This window comes from Carcharodon carcharias, assembly GCF_017639515.1.
Source record: "Carcharodon carcharias isolate sCarCar2 chromosome 29 unlocalized genomic scaffold, sCarCar2.pri SUPER_29_unloc_2, whole genome shotgun sequence".
Taxonomy (NCBI): domain Eukaryota; kingdom Metazoa; phylum Chordata; class Chondrichthyes; order Lamniformes; family Lamnidae; genus Carcharodon; species Carcharodon carcharias.
The window spans coordinates 3,257,320-3,280,113 of NW_024470665.1; the positions used below are offsets into that span (position 1 = coordinate 3,257,320).

The 22,794-nt window shown below is 56.5% G+C and overlaps 1 protein-coding gene across 1 annotated transcript in view; it reads left to right on the forward strand.

The window, feature by feature from the left end:
• LOC121274029 (26S proteasome regulatory subunit 6B-like) overlaps positions 1-20,350 on the forward strand; it is a 48,584-nt gene extending 28,234 nt beyond the window's left edge. The window contains exons 2-9 of the mRNA XM_041181159.1: positions 81-255; positions 1,407-1,516; positions 2,053-2,146; positions 3,240-3,407; positions 4,738-4,814; positions 9,109-9,277; positions 15,706-15,761; positions 20,074-20,350. Of these exons, the coding sequence (XP_041037093.1) occupies positions 81-255; positions 1,407-1,516; positions 2,053-2,146; positions 3,240-3,407; positions 4,738-4,814; positions 9,109-9,277; positions 15,706-15,761; positions 20,074-20,187 (963 nt within the window). The 3' untranslated portion in view covers positions 20,188-20,350. The remainder of the gene's footprint in view (positions 1-80; positions 256-1,406; positions 1,517-2,052; positions 2,147-3,239; positions 3,408-4,737; positions 4,815-9,108; positions 9,278-15,705; positions 15,762-20,073) is intronic.
• Positions 20,351-22,794: the final 2,444 nt, after the last annotated feature.

Here is a 22,794-nt window from a genome sequence, read left to right on the forward strand (position 1 = left end):
CTTTCTGCCTCTCTTTCTGCCTCTCTTTCTGCCTCTCTTTCTGCCTCTCTTTCTGCCTCTCTTTCTGCCTCTCTTTCTGCCTCTCTTCCTGTGTCTCTCATTTCACAGGTTCCAATTACTACGTGAGAATTCTGAGCACCATTGACCGGGAGCTGTTGAAACCTAATGCTTCCGTCGCTCTCCACAAGCACAGCAATGCCCTGGTAGATGTCCTTCCTCCTGAGGCTGACAGCAGTATTATGATGCTGACATCAGGTATGAGGACACACACAGCGGAGAGCGCTGCAGAGACGCGGACTGAACAGACGGGGGCTTCTTTAGACAAGCAACAATCAAGGGACTGGCCTGATCGAGGTCTTTAAAATGATGAAAGGGTTTCGATGGGGTAGACGTAGAGAAGATGTTTCCACTTGTCGGAGTGAGACCAGAACTAGGGGACCATCGATACTCAAGATCGTCACTGATAAACCCAATGGGGGGATTCAGGAGAAACCTCTTTACCCAGAGAGTGGGGGAGAATGTGGGACTCGCTCCCACGGGGAGTGGTCGAGGTGAATAGTGTTGATGTATTTAAGGGGGGAAGCTGGATAAACACATGAGGGGGGGAGAAAGGACTAGAAGGATATGGGGATGGGGTGGGATGGAGAGGGGGGTGTGGGAGGGGGCTGGTGTGGGGCAGGAACACCAGCACGGAGGAGATGGGCCAAATGGCCTGTTTCTGTGCTGTAGACCCGATGTAACTCTGTATTGGCCGTGTCGAGGGCACAGCTCTGTAAGAGAGCTGGGATCGTCCTCCCTTGGAGCGGAGAAGGTTAAGGGGGGGAGATTGAATCCGGACGTTCAACATCAGGAGGGGGGTTTGGATAGAGTCAATGAGGGGAAAGTGTTTCCAGCGGCAGGAGGGTCGGTAACCAGAGGGACACAGATTGAAGAGAATCGGGGAAGAGGACCAGAGGTGGGGGAGATGAGGAGGATTATTTTTTGACCCAGCGAGTTGTTGTGATCTGGAAGGCGCTGCCTGAAAGGGCGGTGGAAGCAGATTCAATAGGAACTTTCAAAAAAAGGGGGGGGGGAATTGGAGAAATACTCGAAGGGGAAAAATTTGCAGGTCTGTGGGGGGGAAGAGAGCCGGGGTTGGGGGGGTAGGGGAGAGAGGACTAATTGGATAGAACTTACAGAGAGCCAGCACAGGTGCGATGGGCCGAATGGCCTCCTCCAGACGGAGGCTCGCCAAACTGACGGGCGGGGATCAGTTCAGTCCGGGCTCTCTGCACTTTTCCGGCGAGCCTGGGGAGGGATCTCGGTCTCCCGGGTTCTTCCCCTCGCTCCCCCTCCCTCCCACACACACACCACCCACCCGCCCCACCCCCCCCCCGGAGATTCAGGGACTCTTGTCTCGTTCACAGATCAGAAGCCCGACGTGCTGTACTCTGACATTGGAGGAATGGACATCCAGAAGCAGGAGGTGCGCGAGGCTGTGGAACTGCCCCTCACTCACTTTGAGCTCTACAAGCAGGTGGGTGGGTGCCTGTCGACAGGCCAGAATGACTCGGGGGGGCGACCGGCTCCACCACCTCCCAGGAGCGCTGGGGTGTACCCCCACCCTCCCCTCCACCCTGTGCGAGAGGGAGGGAACCCCTCGGTCCGGTGGCTGCTTCACCTTTGACCTCCCTTGCCCACTCGTCTCAGTGGGAAGGGGAGGCGGTGGGTGGGTGGGTGGGTGGGTGCGGGGGAGGGAGGTAGTGTTTATCCCTCGCCCTCGTTCGACCCACCCCCCCCAACCCCCCACTCCCCCCCCCAAACACCCTTGGCCTCGCTGTCCGGAGAAGGGGGGGATGGTGTGGGGTGTGTGGGGGGTGGTGTTGGGGGTGGGGTGCGGTGGGGCTGCCCCTTTGCCTGTCCTGAGGTGGGTGGAGGGGTGCGGAGGTTGGGGCGGGGGGGGTGCGGGGCGGCGTTTGTTGGGTTCTTGCCCCCGGCCCTGTCCTGAGAGGGGGGTGTCGGGTTGTACTGCCCACTGGGCCTGTCCTGAGCTTGTGCCTCTTGTGTTTTCAGATCGGGATTGACCCTCCTCGGGGTGTACTGATGTACGGACCTCCCGGCTGCGGCAAGACCATGTTGGCCAAGGCTGTCGCTCACCACACCACAGGTAACCCCGCCCCCCCCCGCCCCCCGCCCCCCGCGGCGATCGGCCAGCTCCTCCCCCCCCACCGCCGGCGGCACTGACAACCACCCTGCCAACGTGGCTCCGGTGAACGCCACCCACCCCCCACCCCACCTGTACTCGCGCTGGGAGACTTGGGGGAACAAACCCCAACCCCTCCCCCCAGAAACCTGGACTCCCTCCCATTCAATCCCAGGGCCCCCGCACCTCAGGGAGGGTATATTGACCTCGGAGGGGGTGCAGCCCAGAGTCACCAGAAAGATCCCCAGACCATCCCCCGGTTCAGGGGGTCCAGGCCGGAAGGGACCTCTCGGGCTGTGACAGCACAGTAGGAGCCCGCAGTTTTCTAAAGCTCCTCTCAGACCCCACCTGTAGTCACTGGGTTCAGTCCTGGACCCTGCTCCTCAGGGAGGGTATATTATCCTCGGAGGGGCTGCAGCCCAGAGTCACCAGAACGATCCCGGGGCTGAAAGGGTTAAATCCCGAGGACAGGTTGCACAGACCAGGCTTGTGTTCCCTCGAGTCTCGAAGATTAACGGGGGGATCTAATCGAGGGGTTTAAGATGATTAAAGGATTCGGTGGGGACAATAGAGTGAAACTATTTCCCCCGATGGTGGGGGTGAGGTGAGGGGGGGTCCAGAACAAGGGGGCAGAAACTTATAATTAGAGCCAGGCCGTTCAGGGGGTGATGTCAGGAAGCAATTCTTCACACAAAGTGGGGGGTGGAAATCTGGAACTCTCTCCCCCAGAAAAAGCTGTCGAGACTGGGAGGGGTCAATTGTAAATTTCAAAACTGAGATTGAGAGATTTTTGTTGGGTCGGGGGGGGTTAAGGGTCACGGAACCGAGGCGGGTGGATGGGGTCAAGATACAGATCGGACGTGATCCAATCAAATAAAATAAGAGGCACGAGGGGGCTGAATGGGCCTCCTCCTGTTCCTGTGTAACAGGCTCGAGGGGGCTGAATGGGCCTTTTCCTGTTCCTGTGTAACAGGCTTCAGGAGGGGCTGAATGGGCCTCCTCCTGTTCCTGTGTTGACGACACTGATCTGGTTTCTGTCTCTCTCCCATTTGGCCAGCTGCCTTCATTCGTGTGGTGGGCTCGGAGTTTGTACAAAAGTATCTGGGGGAGGGTCCTCGGATGGTCAGAGATGTCTTCAGGTTGGCCAAGGAGAACGCTCCAGCAATCATCTTCATCGACGAGATTGATGCCATCGCAACCAAGCGCTTTGATGCCCAGACTGGAGGTAGGTGGACAATCCACTCATTTCCACCTCAAACTGCCACAATCTGTAGTTGTACACAGCTTCAGAAAGCCTCCCGAAGAGATTGTTACCAGACAAAAGCAGAGAACTGTTACATCAAATCCCTCGTTCCTCTCCATCTCTGTAATTTCCTCCAAACTTCCCTATCTCTGTAACCTCCTCCAGCCCCTATAAACCTCCCTATCTCTGTAACCTCCTACAACCCTCCCTATCTCTGTAACCTCCTCTAGACCCAACAACCCTCCCTATCTCTGTAACCTCCTCCAGCTCCTACAACCCTCCCTATCTCTGTAACCTCCTCCAGCACCTACAACACTCCCTATCTCTGTAACCTCCTCCAGCCCCTACAACCCTCCCCATCTCTGTAACCTCCTCCAGCCCCTACAACCCTCCCTATCTCTGTAACCCCCCTCCAGACCCAACAACCCTCCCTATCTCTGTAACCTCCTCCAGCCCCCTACACCCCTTCCTATCCCTGTAAACTCCTCCAGCCCCTACACCCCTCCCTATCTCTGTAACCTCCTCCAACCCTCCCTATCTCTGTAACCTCCTCCAACCCTCCCTATCTCTGTAACCTCCTCCAGCCCCTACAACCCTCCCTATCTCTGCAACCTCCTCCAGCCCTTACAACCCTCCCTATCTCTGTAACCACCTCCAACCCTCCCTATCTCTGTAACCTCCTCCGGCCCCTACAACCCTCCCTATCTCTGTAAACTCCTCCAGCGCCTCCAACCCTCACTATCTCTGTAACCTCCTCCGGCCCCTACAACCCTCCCTATCTCTGTCACCTCCTCCGGCCCCTACAACCCTCCCTATCTCTGTCACCTCCTCCAGCCCCTACAACCCTCCCTATCTCTGCCACCTCCTCCGGCCCCTACAACCCTCCCTATCTCTGTCACCTCCTCCGGCCCCTACAACCCTCCCTATCTCTGTAACCTCCTCCAGCCCCTACAACCCTCCCTATCTCTGTCACCTCCTCCAGCCCTTACAGCTCTCTAAGATCTCTGTGCTCCTCCAGTTCCAGCCTCTTGAGCACTCCCCTCCCCCCCCCCCGACCCCCGATTTTCCCCCGCTCTTCCCCCCTTTATGACGCTCCTTAAAAGCCAACCTCTCTGACCGAGCTGTTGGTCGCCTGTCCCTCATCTCCCTACGTGGCTCCGTGTTAGCTTCTGTTGGGTACTCGCTCCTGTAAAGCGCCTTGAGGCATTTGACTACGTCAGGTGGTTGTAGCTCTGAAATGAGACCCTTTTTTATTTGTTGTTTGTTGTTTGTTTTTTTCCTCCCCATCATTGTAACGTGTTGTGGATCCCAGCGGACAGAGAGGTGCAGCGAATCCTGTTGGAGCTGCTTAACCAGATGGATGGCTTTGACCAGAACGTTAACGTTAAGGTACGGGTGGTGAACAAGATGCGTCGATGAAGGTTCCCCATGTGGTGCGGCGCGGGTTAGAGAGGGGGCTGCTCGATCCGGGTAGCCCCCGGCGATTCAGCACCGCAGATGACACCCCCTCGACCTGCGTGTGGCGAACGTATCAGGACAGGATGGATCAGGCTGGGTCTGTTTTCTCTCTAGACAAGAGAAGCCTGAGGGGGGGGTGACCTGATCGAGGTCTTTAAAAGGATGAAAGGGTTTCGATGGGGTGGACGTGGAGAAGATGTTTCCACTTGTCGGGGTGAGACCAGAACTAGGGGACCATCGGTATGAGATCGTCACTGATAAACCCAATGGGGGGATTCAGGAGAAACTTCTTTACCCAGAGAGTGGGGGAGAATGTGGGACTCGCTCCCACAGGGAGTGGTCGAGGTGAATAGTATCGATTGCATTTAAGGGGGAAGCTGGATAAATACATGAGGGGGAGAAAGTGATAAAGGGCTGCAATGAGGGATTTAGATGAAAAAAAAACCTGGGTCTCTGTCACAAAGACCAGAACAGCAGGGGGACAATCTCTAAATGTACACAAAAAAACCCCTGCTTTATTGGGAGGTGAATTTGACAACGACCTTCAGAAGGACTTATTAGAAACAAGTGATCAAAAACTATGTCAAAGAAGTTTGGTTTTGAAGGGAGGGTTGTAAGGGCTGGAGGAGTTTACAGAGATAGGGAGGGTTGTAGGGGCTGGAGGAGATTACAGAGAGAGGGAGGGGTCTAGGGGTTGGAGGAGGTTACAGAGATAGGGAGGGTTGTAGCGGCTGCAGGAGGTTTCAGAGATAGGGAGAAGTGTACGGGCTGGAGGAGGTTACAGAGATAGGGAGGGTTGTCGGGGCTGGAGGAGGTTACATAGATATGGAGGGTTGTAGGGACTGGAGGAGGTTACGGAGATAGGGCGGGTTGTAGGGGCTGGAGGAGGTTACAGGGATAGGGAGGGTTGTAGGGGCTGGAGGAGGTTACAGAGATAGGGAGGGTTGTCGGGGCTGGAGGAGTTACAGAGATAGGGAGGGTTGTAGAAGCTAGAGGAGGTTACAGATAGGGAGGGTTGTTGGGACTGGAGGAGGTTACAGATAGGGAGGGTTGTCGAGACTGGAGGAGGTTACAGAGATAGGGAGGGTTGTCGGGACTGGAGGAGGTTACAGAGATAGGGTAGTCGGGACTGGAGGAGGTTACAGAGATAGGGAGGGTTGTCGGGATTAGAGGAGATTACAGAGATAGGGAGGGTTGTAGGGGCTGGAGGAGGTTACAGAGATAGGGAGGGTTGTAGGGGCTGGAGGAGGTTACAGAGATAGGGAGGGCTGTAGGGGCTGGAGGAGGTTACAGAGATAGGGAGGGTTGTCGGGGCTGGAGGAGGTTACAGAGATAGGGAGGGTTGTAGGGGCTGGAGGAGGTTACAGAGATAGGGAGGGTTGTCGGGACTGGAGGAGGTAACAGATAGGGAGGGTTGTAGAGGCTGGTGGAGGTTACAGAGATAGGGAGGGTTGTCGGGACTGGAGGAGGTAACAGATAGGGAGGGTTGTAGAGGCTGGTGGAGGTTACAGAGATAGGGAGGGGTGTTGGGTATGGAGGATGTTACAGATATAGGGATGTTTGTTGCGTCTGTAGGAAGTTACATAGATAGGGAGGTTTGTAGATTTGAAGGAGGTTATAGAGATAGGGAGGGATTTAGGGGCTGGGGGAGTTTACAGAAATAGGGAGGGGTGTAGTGGCTGGTGGAGTTTACAGAGATAAGGAGTGTTGGAGTGACTGGAGGATGTTCTAGAGATTGGGATGGCTGTGGTTGGTGGAGGATGTTACAGAGATAAGGAGGGTTGTTGGGGCTGGAGAAGGTTACAGAGATAGGGAGGTTTCTGATATGAAACGTTAGCACAATCTGCTGTGCTCCTCCACAGTATAGCACAGTAATGTCCGCTGTCCCTCAGGTGGGGCTGCTGCTGTTGCCTCTGCCTCTGGAGGTCATCGGTTAAGTCCCACTCCCAGAACCCGAGCGCTCAAAATCCCGCTGACCCTCCCATTGTAGTCCTGAGAGAGACGTCCTCTTTTCGAGGAGACATTAAACTTAGGCCCCCATCTGCCCTCTCGGGCTGGTGTGAAAGATCACACGGCCACTATTTGGAAGAAGAGCAGGGGGGAGTTCCCCCCGGTGTCCCTGGGGCTGATATTTATCTCTGACAATGCAGCACTCCCTCACTACTGACCCTCTGACAGTGCAGCACTCCCTCAGTACTGACCCTCTGACAGTGCAGCACTCCCTCAGTACTGACCCTCTGACAGTGCAGCACTCCCTCAGTACTGACCCTCTGACAGTGCAGCACTCCCTCAGTACTGACCCTCTGACAGTGCAGCACTCCCTCAGTACTGACCCTCTGACAGTGCAGCACTCCCTCAGTACTGACCCTCTGACAGTGCAGCACTCCCTCAGTACTGACCCTCCAACAGTGCAGCACTCCCTCAGTACTGACCCTCCAACAATGCGACACTCCCTCAGTCGTGACCCTCTGACACTGCAAGCACTTTTTCGGTACTGACCCTCTGACAGTGCAGCACGCCCTCTGTACTGACCCTCTGACAGTGCAGCACTCCCTCAGCACTGACCCTCCGACAGTGCAGCACTCCCTCAGCACTGACCCTCTGACAGTGCGGCACTCCCTCAGTACTGACCCTCAGACAGTGCAGCACTCCCTCAGTACTGACCCTCTGACAGTGCAGCACTCCCTCAGCACTGACCCTCCGACAGTGCAGCACTCCCTCAGTACAGACCCTCTGACAGTGCAGCACTCCCTCAGCATTGACCCTCCGACAGTGCAGCACTCCCTCAGCATTGACCCTCCGACAGTGCAGCACTCCCTCAGCACTGACCCTCTGACAGTGCGGCACTCCCTCAGTACTGACCCTCTGACAGTGCGGCACTCCCTCAGTACTGACCCTCCGACAGTGCAGCACTCCCTCAATACTGACCCTCTGACAGTGCAGCACTCCCTCAGTACTGACCCTCTGACAGTGCGGCACTCCCTCAGTACTGACCCTCTGACAGTGCGGCACTCCCTCAGTACTGACCCTCTGACAGTGCGGCACTCCCTCAGTACTGACCCTCCGACAGTGCAGCACTCCCTCAGTACTGACCCTCCGACAGTGCAGCACTCCCTCAGTACTGACCCTCTGACAGTGCAGCACTCCCTCAGTACTGACCCTCTGACAGTGCAGCACTCCCTCAGTACTGACCCTCTGACAGTGCAGCACTCCCTCAGTACTGACCCTCTGACAGTGCAGCACTCCCTCAGTACTGACCCTCTGACAGTGCAGCACTCCCTCAGTACTGACCCTCTGACAGTGCAGCACTCCCTCAGTACTGACCCTCCGACAGTGCAGCACTCCCTCAGTACTGACCCTCCGACAGTGCAGAACTCCCTCAGTACTGACCCTCCGACAGTGCAGCACGCCCTCAGCACTGACCCTCCGACAGTGCAGCACTCCTTCAGCACTGACCCTCTGACAGTGCGGCACTCCCTCAGTACTGACCCTCTGACAGTGCGGCACTCCCTCAATACTGACCCTCTGACAGTGCAGCACTCCCTCAGCACTGACCCTCCGACAGTGCGGCACTCCCTCAGTACTGACCCTCCGACAGTGCAGCACTCCCTCAGCACTGACCCTCCGACAGTGCGGCACTCCCTCAGTACTGACCCTCCGACAGTGCGGCACTCCCTCAGTACTGACCCTCCGACAGTGCGGCACTCCCTCAGTACTGACCCTCCGACAGTGCAGCACTCCCTCAGTACTGACCCTCCGACAGTGCAGCACTCCCTCAGTACTGACCCTCTGACAGTGCGGCACTCCCTCAATACTGACCCTCCGACAGTGCAGCACTCCCTCAGCACTGACCCTCCAACAGTGCAGCACTCCCTCAGTACTGACCCTCTGACAGTGCAGCACTCCCTCAGTACTGACCGTCTGACAGTGCAGCACTCCCTCAGTACTGACCCTCCGACAGTGCAGCACTCCCTCAGTACTGACCGTCTGACAGTGCAACACTCCCTCAGTACTGACTGTCTGACAGTGCAGCACTCCCTCAGTACTGCCCCTCCAACAGTGCAGCACTCCCTCAGTACTGACCCTCCGACAGTGCAACACTCCCTCAGCACTGACCCTCTGACAGTGCAGCACTCCCTCAGTACTGACCCTCCGACAGCGCGGCACTACGTTGTGTTTTGGGGCCTGACTACCGGTTGTGACCTCCGTTCTCTCTCCTCCGCAGGTCATCATGGCCACGAACCGAGCGGACACCTTGGACCCAGCCCTGCTGCGTCCCGGGCGTCTCGATCGTAAGATCGAGTTCCCACTCCCGGACAGGCGGCAGAAGCGACTCATCTTCACCACCATCACCGGCAAGATGAACCTGTCGGAAGAGGTGGACCTCGAGGATTGTATCCTTCCTGCTGACAGGAGAGCGCTGGCGACGCTGCAGTTGCCCCCCCCACCCCTCTCCCCCACGCGTCACTGAAAGGGACTGGGTGTGTTGGACACCCCGTCGTTAAAGCTCCCGGCAGAGTTCAGTGGTCCTGATCTGTACCCTGGTGGGCTCCCTGATGCAGAATCTCACATGGCTCACTCTTAATATCGCCACCCCCCCACTCTCCGTCCTTGCTCATCCGAGCTTTGGGGTGTCACATCACACCAAATTCACGTTTGCACAGCACCCTAAAGATCCCAGAGGCAGCGACGGGAATGCTGCCCCTGAGCTAGAAGGAGAAAGAGTTGGGAGGGGGGTGGGGGGCGGCGGTGGGGTTATAAGCTCTGCTTCATTCTGTACAAAGCCCTGGTTAAGCCGCACCTGGGAGTCGCTGTGAACAGCTCTGAGCCTCACACCTTAGGGAGGATACGTTGACCTCAGGGAGAGAGGGAGAGAGAGAGTGCAGCGTCGATTTGCCAGAATGACGCTGGGACACCGAGGGTTAAGCTACGAGGCGAGATGACAGGAGCTGGGCCCACATCCCCTGGACTTTAGCAGGGTAACGTAGGAATGAGGAGCAGGTGCTGCGCTGCTCACCTCCTCGAGCCTGCTCTGCCTTTCAATAAGATCACGGCTGATTGGATTGTAGCCTCAACCCCCACATTGCAGCCTACCCAGCTCACCTTTCACCCCCTTGCCCCCCCCACCCCCCACCTTGTTAATCAAGAATCTATCTCGCTCTGCCTTAAAAATATCCAAAGCCTCTGCTTCCGCTAGCTTTTCAGAAAGAGAATTCCAGAGACTCAGATCCCCTGAAAGTAAAGAAATCTCTCCTCATCTGTCATGAATGAGCAGCCCCTTATTTTTAAACAGTGACCCATAGCTCGGGATCCACCTACAAGAGGGAACATCCTCCCCCCACCCCACCCCCCAACATCCCTTGTCCAGATTCCTCAGGGTCTTCAAGGTCTCAATCAGGTCTCCTCTTCCTCTTCCAAATTCCAGTACATACAAGCCTAACTTGTCCAGCCCGTTCTCATTAGACATCCCGCCCATTCCAGGTATTAGCCTGGAAAACTTCCTTTGAACCCCTTCCAGCACGTTGACGTCCTTCGTTATATAAGGTGCCCGACACTATATACTGCGTGATCTCACCAGTGTGCCCTGTACAGCTGAAGCGTGAGCTCCCTCCTTTCGTAATCGATTCCCGCCCCCCCACCCCTCACAAAACCCGATAACGTTCGATTAGCTTTCCGGATTACCTGCGTACCACGTCTTTTGCAATTGACGGACTTGGACACCCAGACCCCTCTGAATCGCTGGGAGCTCTGCGATCTCTCACCGTTCAGCCGAAATGAACGATTTCGCACTCTTTCCCCCCACCCACCCCCCACAACCTCCCACCAACTGGCCGGATCTCTGCCCACTCGCTTGACCTACCTGTGTCCCTTTGTAACCTCCTTCTGCCCTCCGCACAGTTTACTTTCCTACCTCTTGCGTCGTCGGTGGCAAATTTAGCCGCCGATCCTTCGGCACCCCCCCCCTTCATTCACGCCGTTGATGTAAAATTGTAAATAATCGAGACCCCCAGCGCTGATCCCTGTGGCAGTCCACTGCTCACATCCTGCTCACCAAGGGGGGGAAAAAAAAAAACCCATTTATGCCTACTCGCTATCTACTCTCCGCTTCAACGCGTTATGTGTGCCTATCAACTGGAGGATTTGATCCGAGTTTGAAAGCTATGGGATAGGAGCAGAGCAATCTGTCCCCGGAAGAAACAGGGAGGTAAGGGCTTCCATTTCTCTAGCGCCTGTCACATGCCCAGGGTATCCCTGAGCACTTCACAGCCAATGAAGGACTTTTTTTTTTTGGGAAGCGTGACCCTTGTTTGAAGGCAGGAAACGCAGCCGCCAATTTGCGCACAGCAAGATCCCACAAACAGCAGTGTGGTCATGACCCAGATCGTCTTTTTTAGTGATGTCGGTCAAGGGAGAGATGTTGCCTGCCGTTCCCCACACCCACCTCCCCGCACCCCCGCACCGCACGGAACTCTCTCGGCACTGATCCTCCAACAGTGCTGTACTCCCTCAGTACTGACCCTCCCACAGTGCAGCGCTCCCTCAGTACTGACCCTCTGACAGTGCAGCACTCCCTCAGTACTGACCCTCTGACAGTGCAGCACTCCCTCTGTACTGACCCTCTGACAGTGCAGCACTCCCTCTGTACTGACCCTCTGACAGTGCAGCACTCCCTCAGTACTGACCCTCCGACAGTGCAGCACTCCCTCAGTACTGACCCTCCGACAGTGCAGCACTCCCTCAGTACTGACCCTCTGACAGTGCAGCACTCCCTCAGTACTGACCCTCTGACAGTGCAGCACTCCCTCAGTACTGACCCTCTGACAGTGCGGCGCTCCCTCAGTACTGACCCTCCGACAGTGCAGCACTCCCTCAGTACTGACCCTCCGACAGTGCAGCACTCCCTCAGTACTGACCCTCTGACAGTGCAGCACTCCCTCAGTACTGACCCTCTGACAGTGCGGCGCTCCCTCAGTACTGACCCTCTGACAGTGCAGCACTCCCTCAGTACTGACCCTCTGACAGTGCAGCACTCCCTCAGTACTGACCCTCTGACAGTGCAGCACTCCCTCAGTACTGACCCTCTGACAGTGCAGCACTCTCTCAGTATTGACCCTCTGACAGTGCAGCACTCCCTCAGTACTGACCCTCCGACAGTGCGGCGCTCCCTCAGTACTGACCCTCCGACAGTGCAGCACTCCCTCAGTACTGACCCTCCCACAGTGCAGCACTCCCTCTGCACTAACCACCGACAGTGCAGCACTCCCTCAGTACTGACCCTCCCACAGTGCAGCACTCCCTCTGCACTAACCACCGACAGTGCAGCACTCCCTCAGTACTGACCCTCCCACAGTGCAGCACTCCCTCAGTACTGACCCTCCAACAGTGCAGCACTCCCTCAGTACTGACCCTCCGACAGTGCAGCACTCCCTCTGCACTAACCACCGACAGTGCAGCACTCCCTCAGTACTGACCCTCCGACAGTGCGGCACTCCCTCAGTACTGACCCTCCGACAGTGCGGCACTCCCTCAGTACTGACCCTCCGACAGTGTGGCACTCCCTCAGTACTGACCCTCCGACAGTGCGGCACTCCCTCAGCGCCGGCCCTCCAACAGTGCGGCACTCCCTCAGTACTGACCCTCCGACAGTGCAGCACTCCCTCAGTACTGACCCTCCGACAGTGCGGCGCTCCCTCAGTACTGACCCTCCGACAGTGCAGCACTCCCTCAGTACTGACCCTCCCACAGTGCAGCACTCCTTCAGCACTGACCCTCCAACAGTGCAGCACTCCCTCAGCGCCGGCCCTCCAACAGTGCAGCACTCCCTCAGTACTGACCCTCCAACAGTGCAGCACTCCCTCAGTACTGACCCTCCGACAGTGCAGCACTCCCTCTGCACTAACCACTGACAGTGCAGCACTCCCTCTGCACTAACCCTCCGACAGTGCGGCACTCCCTCAGTACTGACTCTCCAACACTGCAGCACTCCCTCAGTCCTGACTCTCCGACAGTGCGGCGCTCCCTCAGTACTGACCCTCTGACAGTGCTGTACTCCCTCAGTCCTGACTCTCCGACAGTGCGGCGCTCCCTCAGCGCCGGCCCTCCAACAGTGCAGCACTCCCTCAGTCCTGACCCTCTGACACTGCGGCACTCCCTCAGTACTGACCCTCCGACAGTGCGGCACTCCCTCAGTACTGACCCTCCGACAGTGCGGCACTCCCTCAGTACTGACCCTCCGACAGTGCGGCACTCCCTCAGTACTGACCCTCCGACAGTGCGGCACTCCCTCAGTACTGACCCTCCGACAGTGCGGCACTCCCTCAGTACTGACCCTCCGACAGTGCTGCACTCCCTCAGTACTGACCCTCCGACAGTGCAGCACTCCCTCAGTACTGACCCTCCGACAGTGCAGCACTCCTTCAGTACTGACCCTCCGACAGTGCAGCACTCCCTCAGTACTGACCCTCTGACAGTGCAGCACTCCTTCAGTACTGACCCTCCGACAGTGCAGCACTCCCTCAGTACTGACCCTCCGACAGTGCAGCACTCCTTCAGTACTGACCCTCCAACAGTCCTGCACTCCTTCAGTACTGACCCTCCAACAGTGCAGCACTCCCTCAGCGCCGGCCCTCCAACAGTGCAGCACTCCCTCAGTACTGACCCTCCAACAGTGCAGCACTCCCTCAGTACTGACCCTCCGACAGTGCAGCACTCCCTCTGCACTCACCACCGACAGTGCAGCACTCCCTCAGTACGGACCCTCGGACAGTGCGGCACTCCCTCAGTACTGACCCTCCGACAGTGCGGCACTCCCTCAGTACTGACCCTCCGACAGTGTGGCACTCCCTCAGTACTGACCCTCCAACAGTGCAGCACTCCCTCAGTACTGACCCTCCGACAGTGCAGCACTCCCTCTGCACTAACCACCGACAGTGCAGCACTCCCTCAGTACTGACCCTCCGACAGTGCAGCACTCCCTCAGTACTGACCCTCCGACAGTGCGGCGCTCCCTCAGTACTGACCCTCCGACAGTGCAGCACTCCCTCAGTACTGACCCTCCCACATTGCAGCACTCCTTCAGTACTGACCCTCCAACAGTGCAGCACTCCCTCAGCGCCGGCCCTCCAACAGTGCAGCACTCCCTCAGTACTGACCCTCCAACAGTGCAGCACTCCCTCAGTACTGACCCTCCGACAGTGCAGCACTCCCTCTGCACTAACCACTGACAGTGCAGCACTCCCTCTGCACTAACCCTCCGACAGTGCGGCACTCCCTCAGTACTGACTCTCCAACACTGCAGCACTCCCTCAGTCCTGACTCTCCGACAGTGCGGCGCTCCCTCAGTACTGACCCTCTGACAGTGCTGTACTCCTTCAGTCCTGACTCTCCGACAGTGCGGCGCTCCCTCAGCGCCGGCCCTCCAACAGTGCAGCACTCCCTCAGTCCTGACCCTCCGACACTGCGGCACTCCCTCAGTACTGACCCTCCGACAGTGCGGCACTCCCTCAGTACTGACCCTCCGACAGTGCGGCACTCCCTCAGTACTGACCCTCCGACAGTGCGGCACTCCCTCAGTACTGACCCTCCGACAGTGCAGCACTCCCTCAGTACTGACCCTCCGACAGTGCAGCACTCCCTCAGTACTGACCCTCCGACAGTGCAGCACTCCTTCAGTACTGACCCTCCGACAGTGCAGCACTCCCTCAGTACTGACCCTCCGACAGTGCAGCACTCCTTCAGTACTGACCTCCGACAGTGCAGCACTCCCTCAGTACTGACCCTCCGACAGTGCAGCACTCCTTCAGTACTGACCCTCCAACAGTCCTGCACTCCTTCAGCGCCGGCCCTCCAACAGTGCAGCACTCCCTCAGCGCCGGCCCTCCAACAGTGCAGCACTCCCTCAGTACTGACCCTCCAACAGTGCAGCACTCCCTCAGTACTGACCCTCCGACAGTGCAGCACTCCCTCTGCACTAACCACCGACAGTGCAGCACTCCCTCAGTACGGACCCTCGGACAGTGCGGCACTCCCTCAGTACTGACCCTCCGACAGTGCGGCACTCCCTCAGTACTGACCCTCCGACAGTGTGGCACTCCCTCAGTACTGACCCTCCGACAGTGCGGCACTCCCTCAGCGCCAGCCCACCAACAGTGTGGCACTCCCTCAGTACTGACCCTCCGACAGTGTGGCACTCCCTCAGTACTGACCCTCCGACAGTGCGGCACTCCCTCAGCTCCGGCCCTCCAACAGTGCGGCACTCCCTCAGTACTGACCCTCCGACAGTGCGGCACTCCCTCAGTACTGACCCTCCGACAATGCGGCACTCCCTCAGTACTGACCCTCCGACAGTGCAGCACTCCCTCAGTACTGACCCTCCGACAGTGCAGCACTCCCTCAGTACTCACCCTCCGACAGTGCAGCACTCCCTCAGTACTGACCCTCCAATAGTGCAGCACTCCCTCTGCACTAACCACCGACAGTGCAGTACTCCCTCAGTACTGACCCTCCGACAGTGCAGCACTCCTTCAGCACTGACCCTCCGACAGTGCAGCACTCCCTCAGCGCCGGCCCTCCGACAGTGCAGCACTCCCTCAGCACTGACCCTCCGACAGTGCAGCACTCCCTCTGTACTGACCCTCCGACAGCGCGGCGCTCCCTCCCTCCCTCCCTAACCTACTGACGTGCTGGGCTGTATTTCTGGCTGCCAATTTCTCGAGTGCGACTTGAATCCTTTGTACTCGGTGACTGCCCAACTGAGCCACAATCGAGGGGGGAGAAAAAAAAAATAACACTCCCTTGGCTCTTCCTTGACGGTGACCTGCAGACATCGCTCGGCCAGACAAGATTTCTGGAGCTGACATCAACTCCATCTGTCAGGAGGTGAGTCTGCTATTGTTCTCCAACTTGGACGGCAGACTGTCTGTCTGCTAGTGGCGACTGGGACCGGTGCTTTCCTCCGAGGGGGGTAAATCAAATGCAGTTAAACCTCACTCAGTGCCAACTCTCAGTTGGCAGGGCCGAGCCGGTCAGCTGACCAGAAAGCTTGCGGTGTCCTGGGATTTGTAAATGCAGGTCTCGAGCCCAGAGTGAGGCTCGGTAAACCCTTCCAGATTTCTGGTTCGTCTCCAGCTGGAATGCTGTGTCCAGTTCTGGGCGTGTCGCAGTTTGGGAAGGATATCAGGGCCTTGGAGAGGGGGTGCCGGGGTGGGGGGAGGGAGATTTACCGGGACCGGTCCCCAAGGGGGATGAGGGAGGCTTCATGTCCGTGTGGAGGGACTGGGAGAAGCTGGGATCGTTCTCCCTCGGAGCGGAGAAGGGGGAGATTTGAATCGAGGCGTTCGAAATCGGGAGGGGGGGGGGGCGGGGTTTGGATGAGAGTCAATGAGGAGAAAGTGTATCCAGTAGCAGGAGGGTCGGTAACCAGAGGGACACAGATCGAAGAAAATCGGGACCAGAGTCGGGGGGGAGATGAGGAGGATTATTTTTTTGACACACAGCGAGTTGTTGTGATCTGGAAGGCGCTGCCTGAAAGGGGGGGTGGAAGCAGATTCAATAGGAACTTTCAAAAAGGGTGTGGGGGGGCGAGGGAATTGGAGAAACACTCGAAGGGGAAACATTTGCAGGTCTGCGGGGGGAACGAGCAGGGGGGGTGGAGAGCGGAGACTCATTGGATAGGTCTGTCAAAGAGGCACTGAGTCAGCCAAAGGTAAAGGAAGCCAATATTTCTGACAGGGTGGATTTGGTCCAGACTCTGGCTATAACTCTTGCCTTTCCTCCTCCATGTCTGGGACTCTGTCCCTCTCCCTGTATCCTAACTGACGGTGTCTCAGCAATGATGAGAGTGCGTGCAAGAGTAGCTGCAGTGGTTCACCGACCACCTTCTCCCCGCCCCCCCCCCCCATGAAGAGATTTATCTGGCGCAGCCTCTGCCTCATCCCGTTGAAGTCCACCGACCCTAAGTCTCGAACCTTAGCTGTTGTTCTGCGTTTCTCCCTTTCGAACGCCGATGCAGTTTACCGCTTCACAACGGCTTCTGTGCCCCACTCCCACCACGCTCTGAAACCTGCTAATTCCAGCCGGAAGATCTCCCCTTGTCCTTTTAACCCCCGGTATGCCCCCTCTCGTTAATCTTCAATCAGAGCGGGCAGGCGACTGCCCCTTTACCCTTCTCCCGGTCTGCGATGTCAACTCCGTTCACCGATTCTGACCATCTTGTATGCCCCCCAATCTCAGTAACGTCTACCATGTCATCGCCTCCCCGCTTAACTTGCGCCTGGAGTTCATTCCTTGTCAGTCCGTGGTGCTTCTGTAAGGACTGTTTATTCGAGGCACACGCCCCATGCTGTCCTGCGGCCCAAGTATTTCGCTGACAGGTTTCCTTTGTTCTCCCCTGGTTTAATTACTTTCCACCTTCAGTCCCCGCTGAAAGAAAGATCTTTTTGTTGAAGCTTTTTTTTATCTTGCGTTCATCAGGACGATCGCAAGAAAATGCCAGCGTCGGGGGTGGGGGGTTGGGGAGCAACAGCTTTATACTGCGCGAGAAGAAGAGAGTGGCTGATTGGCTGGCAAATGGACTCTGGTAGAGGCATCGCCGTGGCGAGTGCACTAGTTAGTGGTGACTAACAGTTAACTGCCAAGCGTTGTTTGGAATTTCAAACCAGGAAGGACAGGGCCCCTGTGAATTAATATGGGTAGCTTCTAGTCCACGCAAATGCACCAAGTTGCGAGCCCAACTGACGGATCTTAAACCGGTTTGTCAGTGTAATTCTTTGCGTGCTGGGGATTATTCAGCCAAATGGCGCCCAGTCGCGGAATCTAACGCTGGACGCCGTGCTTTGAGTTTTGCAAGCGCGGGCTGGTTGGGTTCGGGGTCTGTACATTGCGAACAGTGGCTGGGACACGCTGTTTGATACCCGATCCACCAGTCTTTGGGACGCATGGACCCACATACCTAGCGTGGCGCCAGCATGATCCAGCGTTGCTCGTTTGCGCGATAGGCAGGACGTCTTTTCTGGCTCGCCGGCCGCTTCCTGTTAGTGGCGAATACCACTCCTGTTGCCACTGCTGTCACGACTCCCATTGGGGATGCTGCGCTGTCACACCCCGCTGCTCCCTGAACCCCCGACCAAATGTGGAAAATTTGATCAACACACCCAACTGTTTAATTTCGGTTAACGGAATACGAACTCCGGGTTTGTAAACTTATTAAGTAAATAACTCTTTATTGAACAAATTGTCTTTAACTAGTGGCAAAAGAGAGAAATAGGAACTGCTCATTTCTAACTCGATAGCCTAAACTCTACCTATTAAATCCCCATACACACACACACACACACACACACACACACACACACACACACACACACACACACACACACAAAAACATGGATTTTAAGGGTGGGATAAAACAGTTCAATAGCACCAATCCCGGAGTACAGGATTCAATGGGTTGATTTTGATCGATGTCTCCCAGATTCCTTTCAGTTCTTTATTGATGACACGAGGTGTCCTTCCAGCACTTTCAGTCTTTAGTTCACTGGTTGAGCCCTTACCCTTTCAGTGTCTCTAACGGTGATTTTCCCCTTTTCCTCTTGACAGGGGTTTTCAGAGAGAGAGCAGGTTATAGAGATATGAGGAGAAAAAGCCAGCTCGCTATTATTGTAGAGTTACTGGAACCTGACACACACAGGAGACAGAGGTTTTAGGTCTTTTTCCTTTCAGGCTGCGAGCTATTCTGCTGCACTGTCCTCACACAAACCCTGCTCACCTGGTCAGGAGCCAATTAAAACGTTGTTGCCAGGCAGTTCCCCATTAGACCGGACTCCTCCTCGGCACCATCCTGTCTTTCATAGCACACTCTGTTCCAGGACAGCAACATTGTATATATCCCACACACTCCCCTGCTTGACCTGTCTTTCAACTGAAGCCATTGTAATTTTAATCCACAGTCCAACAGAAATAAGGTATGTTCTCTACACTGCACAGTAGCAGCGTGAAAGAGCTAGCTTCACCTGTTGCTCATTAATTTTTTGAGTTATCTTGCCCTTCCAGTGTTATCCGAGGTAGACTGGGCAGTTTTCAGGGTACTGCAAGCTCGGTACTGACCCTTGGACTGTGCGGCACTCCCTCAGTACTGACCCTCGGACAGTGCGGCACTCCCTCAGTACTGACCCTCGGACAGCGCGGCACTCCCTCAGTACTGACCCTCGGACAGTGCGGCACTCCCTCAGTACTGACCCTCGGACAGTGCGGCACTCCCTCAGTACTGACCCTCGGACAGTGCGGCACTCTCTCAGTACTGACCCTCGGACCGTGCGGCGCTCCCTCAGTACTGACCCTCAGACAGTGCGGCACTCCCTCAGTACTGACCCTCGGACAGTGCGGCGCTCCCTCAGTACTGACCCTCTGACAGTGCAGCACTCCCTCAGTACTGACCCTCTGACAGTGCAGCACTCCCTCAGTACTGACCCTCCAACAGCGCAGCACTCCCTGAGTACTGACCCTCGGACAGCGCGGCGCTCCCTCAGCACTGACCCTCGGACAGCGCGGCGCTCCCTCAGTACTGACCCACGGACAGCGCGGCGCTCCCTCAGCACCGACCCTCAGACGGCGCGGCGCTCCCTCAGCGCTGACCCTGGGAGATATGTCCCAATTATGGGCCTCGTTAGAAGAATGAGAGGTGATCTCATTGAAAGGTATAAAATTCTTAGAGGGTTTGACAGGCTCGGAGCCGAGAAGCTTTTTCACCCCACCCACTGGAGAGTGTAGAAGTGGGGGTGTGGGTGAAGGGGGTGGGGGGGGGGGTGGTGTTCCCAGTCTCAGAATGTGGGGTCGGCCATTTTGGACGCAGACGAGGAGAAATGACCTCACTCGGAGGGTTGTGAATCTTTGGAATTCTCTCCCCCACCCCCCCGGGAAGCTGTGGGTACTCCGTCGCTGATTATATTCAAGACCGAGACCGATGGGTTTTCGGGCCCTGAGGGAGAGGGGTAACGGGAATGGGGAGCCGAGGGAGAATATCGATCACATTTGAAACGAACCGGTGGGGGGGGGGGTGGGTGGGGGAGAGCAAGCTCGAGGGGCTGAATGGCCTCCTGCTGCTGTTTCTCTTGTGTCGGGAGTGACTCTCTTCTCATCTTTGCCTCCCTCCCAACCACACACCGCACCCCCCCCCCCCCCCCGCCCTCTTCAGGCTGGAATGCTGGCTGTCCGAGAGAATCGCTACATCGTGCTGGCCAAGGACTTTGAGAAGGCTTACAAGACGGTCATCAAGAAAGACGAACAGGAACACGAATTCTACAAGTGAAGGGAGGGGAGGAGTCAGCTCCGCTGGTGGCGGGGTTCAGTGTATTTTATCTGCTGGACAGGCGGAACTGTCACGCTGGTTTATTTTCTCTTTTTTTTTAAATGACTAATTCCTCAAATGTTGCCCCGAGTTTAGAATAAAGTTTACTTTTGAGTGTTGTTAATCTTTGCCCTCACGCACTTGGACACCCCCCACCTGACCCAGCCTCACGCCCCAGCGTGTCGCTCGCTTCCTGCTTTACCCACCGAGGCTCGTCCGTCGCAGCTTTCAGCGCCTCCTGGAGGAGGGGCTGGATTTTTCCACCCTCCCCACCCCGACCCGAGCGCCTTTCCCCTCTCCACCCCCCCAACAAAGGCACTTCGCCGCCGGTGGAGGGCTCTTGTCGAGGGGTGGTCACCATCACCCACGCAGGAAAAGCAGCGGCCGATTGGTGCACAGCAAGATCCCACCGACAGCAACGTGATGATGACCCGCATCATTTTTTTTTTTTAGCGATGTGGGTTGAGGGATAAATATTGGCCCCAAAACACCGGGGAGAACTCGCGCGCTCCCCCCCCCACCCCGGCTCCTCTTCCACATAGTGGCCGTGGGATCTTTCACACCCGCCCCGAGAGGGCAGACGGGGTCGACTTCAGTGGTCGTTCGAAGATGTCACCTCTGATAGAACAAGACTCCCTCAGTAACGACCCTCTGACAACGTGGCACTCCCTCAGTACTGACCCTCCGACAGTGCAGCACTCCCTCAGTACTGATCCTCCGACAGTGCAGCACTCCCTCAGTACTGACCCTCGCTCAGTGCAGCACTCCCTCAGTACTGACCCTCGGACAGTGCTGCACTCCCTCAGTACTGACCTTCCAACAGTGCGGCACTCCCTCAGTACCAACCCTCTGACAGTGCAGCACTCCCTCAGTACTGACCCTCTGACAGTGCGGCACTCCCTCAGTACCGACTCTCCGACAGTGCAGCACTCCCTCAGTACTGACCTCTGACAGTGCGGCACTCCCTCAGTACCGACCCTCCGACAGTGTGGCACTCCCTCAGTACTGACCCTCCGACAGTGCGGCACTCCCTCAGTACTGACCCTCCGACAGTGCGGCACTCCCTCAGTACTGACCCTCTGACGGTGCGGCACTCCCTCAGTACTGACCCTCCAACAGTGCGGCACTCCCTCAGTACTGACCCTCCGACAATGCGGCACTCCCTCAGTACTGACCCTCTGACAGTGCGGCACTCCCTCAGTACTGACCCTCTGACAGTGCAGCACTCCCTCAGTACTGACCCTCTGATAGTGCAGCGCTCCTTCAGTACTGACCCTCTGACAGTGTGGCACTCCCTCAGTACTCACCCTCAGAGTGCAGCACTCCCTCAGCACTTACACTCCGACAGTGCAGCATTCCCTCAGTACTGACCCTCCGACAGTGCGGCACTCCCTCAGTACCGACCCTCCGACAGTGTGGCACTCCCTCATTACTGACCCTCTGACAGTGCCGCAATTGTCAAACGGAACTAAAAGGAATGGGACGTGGAATGAACAGAGATGTTTTCAAGGACATTCACCCATCGTTTTCTGGGTCACACCGACTCCTCCAGGCTCTTAGAAACTGAAGCAGCTAACGCCGGCACTCAGAGACTGAGGCGAAATCCCCAGAAATTCACTGTCTACAATGCACAGTTAACCCTTGGAGAGATTGGCCATCGTCGGATCATCCAAGTGATCAATACAATTGAAAGAGAGCTTGCACGTAGAACTTTTCACATCCTCATGAGACCCCCATAGGTGCCTGTGTGGGCTTGTGGGATGCGCAGCAGCGAATTAGTACACAGCAAGATCCCACAAATGGCAATGTGACAAAGACTGGCATTGGGTTTCAGTGACGTTTGCTCCCTCTACACTGTCCCCATCAAACACTCCCAGGACAGGTACAGCACGGGGTTAGATACAGAGTAAAACTCCCTCTACACTGTCGCCATCAAACACTCCCAGGACAGGTACAGCACGGGGTTAGATACAGAGTAAATCTCCCTCTACACTGTCCCCATCAAACACTCCCAGGACAGGTACAGCACGGGGTTAGGTACACAGTAAAGCTCCCTCTAGGCTCTGTCTCCCGTGCTGATTTGACTGTGATTATTGTCCCGATGCCTCCAGCTGTAACCCAGATGCAGACAGAAACTTCAATAAAATCAGACGAATCACGTTCTGTGTGCCACATGGGATGAGGTCGGAGTTAACCAAGAGTTCCCAGTTTTTCTGTAATCTGAATGAACGAGGCCGACAATTAATGGTCAGTATGACCATATTGCCCACTGAACCGTGTGTTGTTCGTTCACGAGGCTGTGATTTTGGCGGTCAGCGTCGGCTCATTCCACTTGTATCTGCCTCCTCAACAATTGACGAGTGGGGAAAGGAGTTCGGATAGAGGTCAAATCATCCAGCAACACTATCCTCACCTCTTCCCCCGCTCATAAGTTAAACCTCGGCCATCTGAGGCTGCCATCGCTTTGTGATTAACAGCGAGGTTTCAGCTTTCCCTAGTTGTTAACCCCACAATTTCTCCAAGCTGGAGATTTGCAGCACACAGAGAGTGAATCACCGGGATCTACCT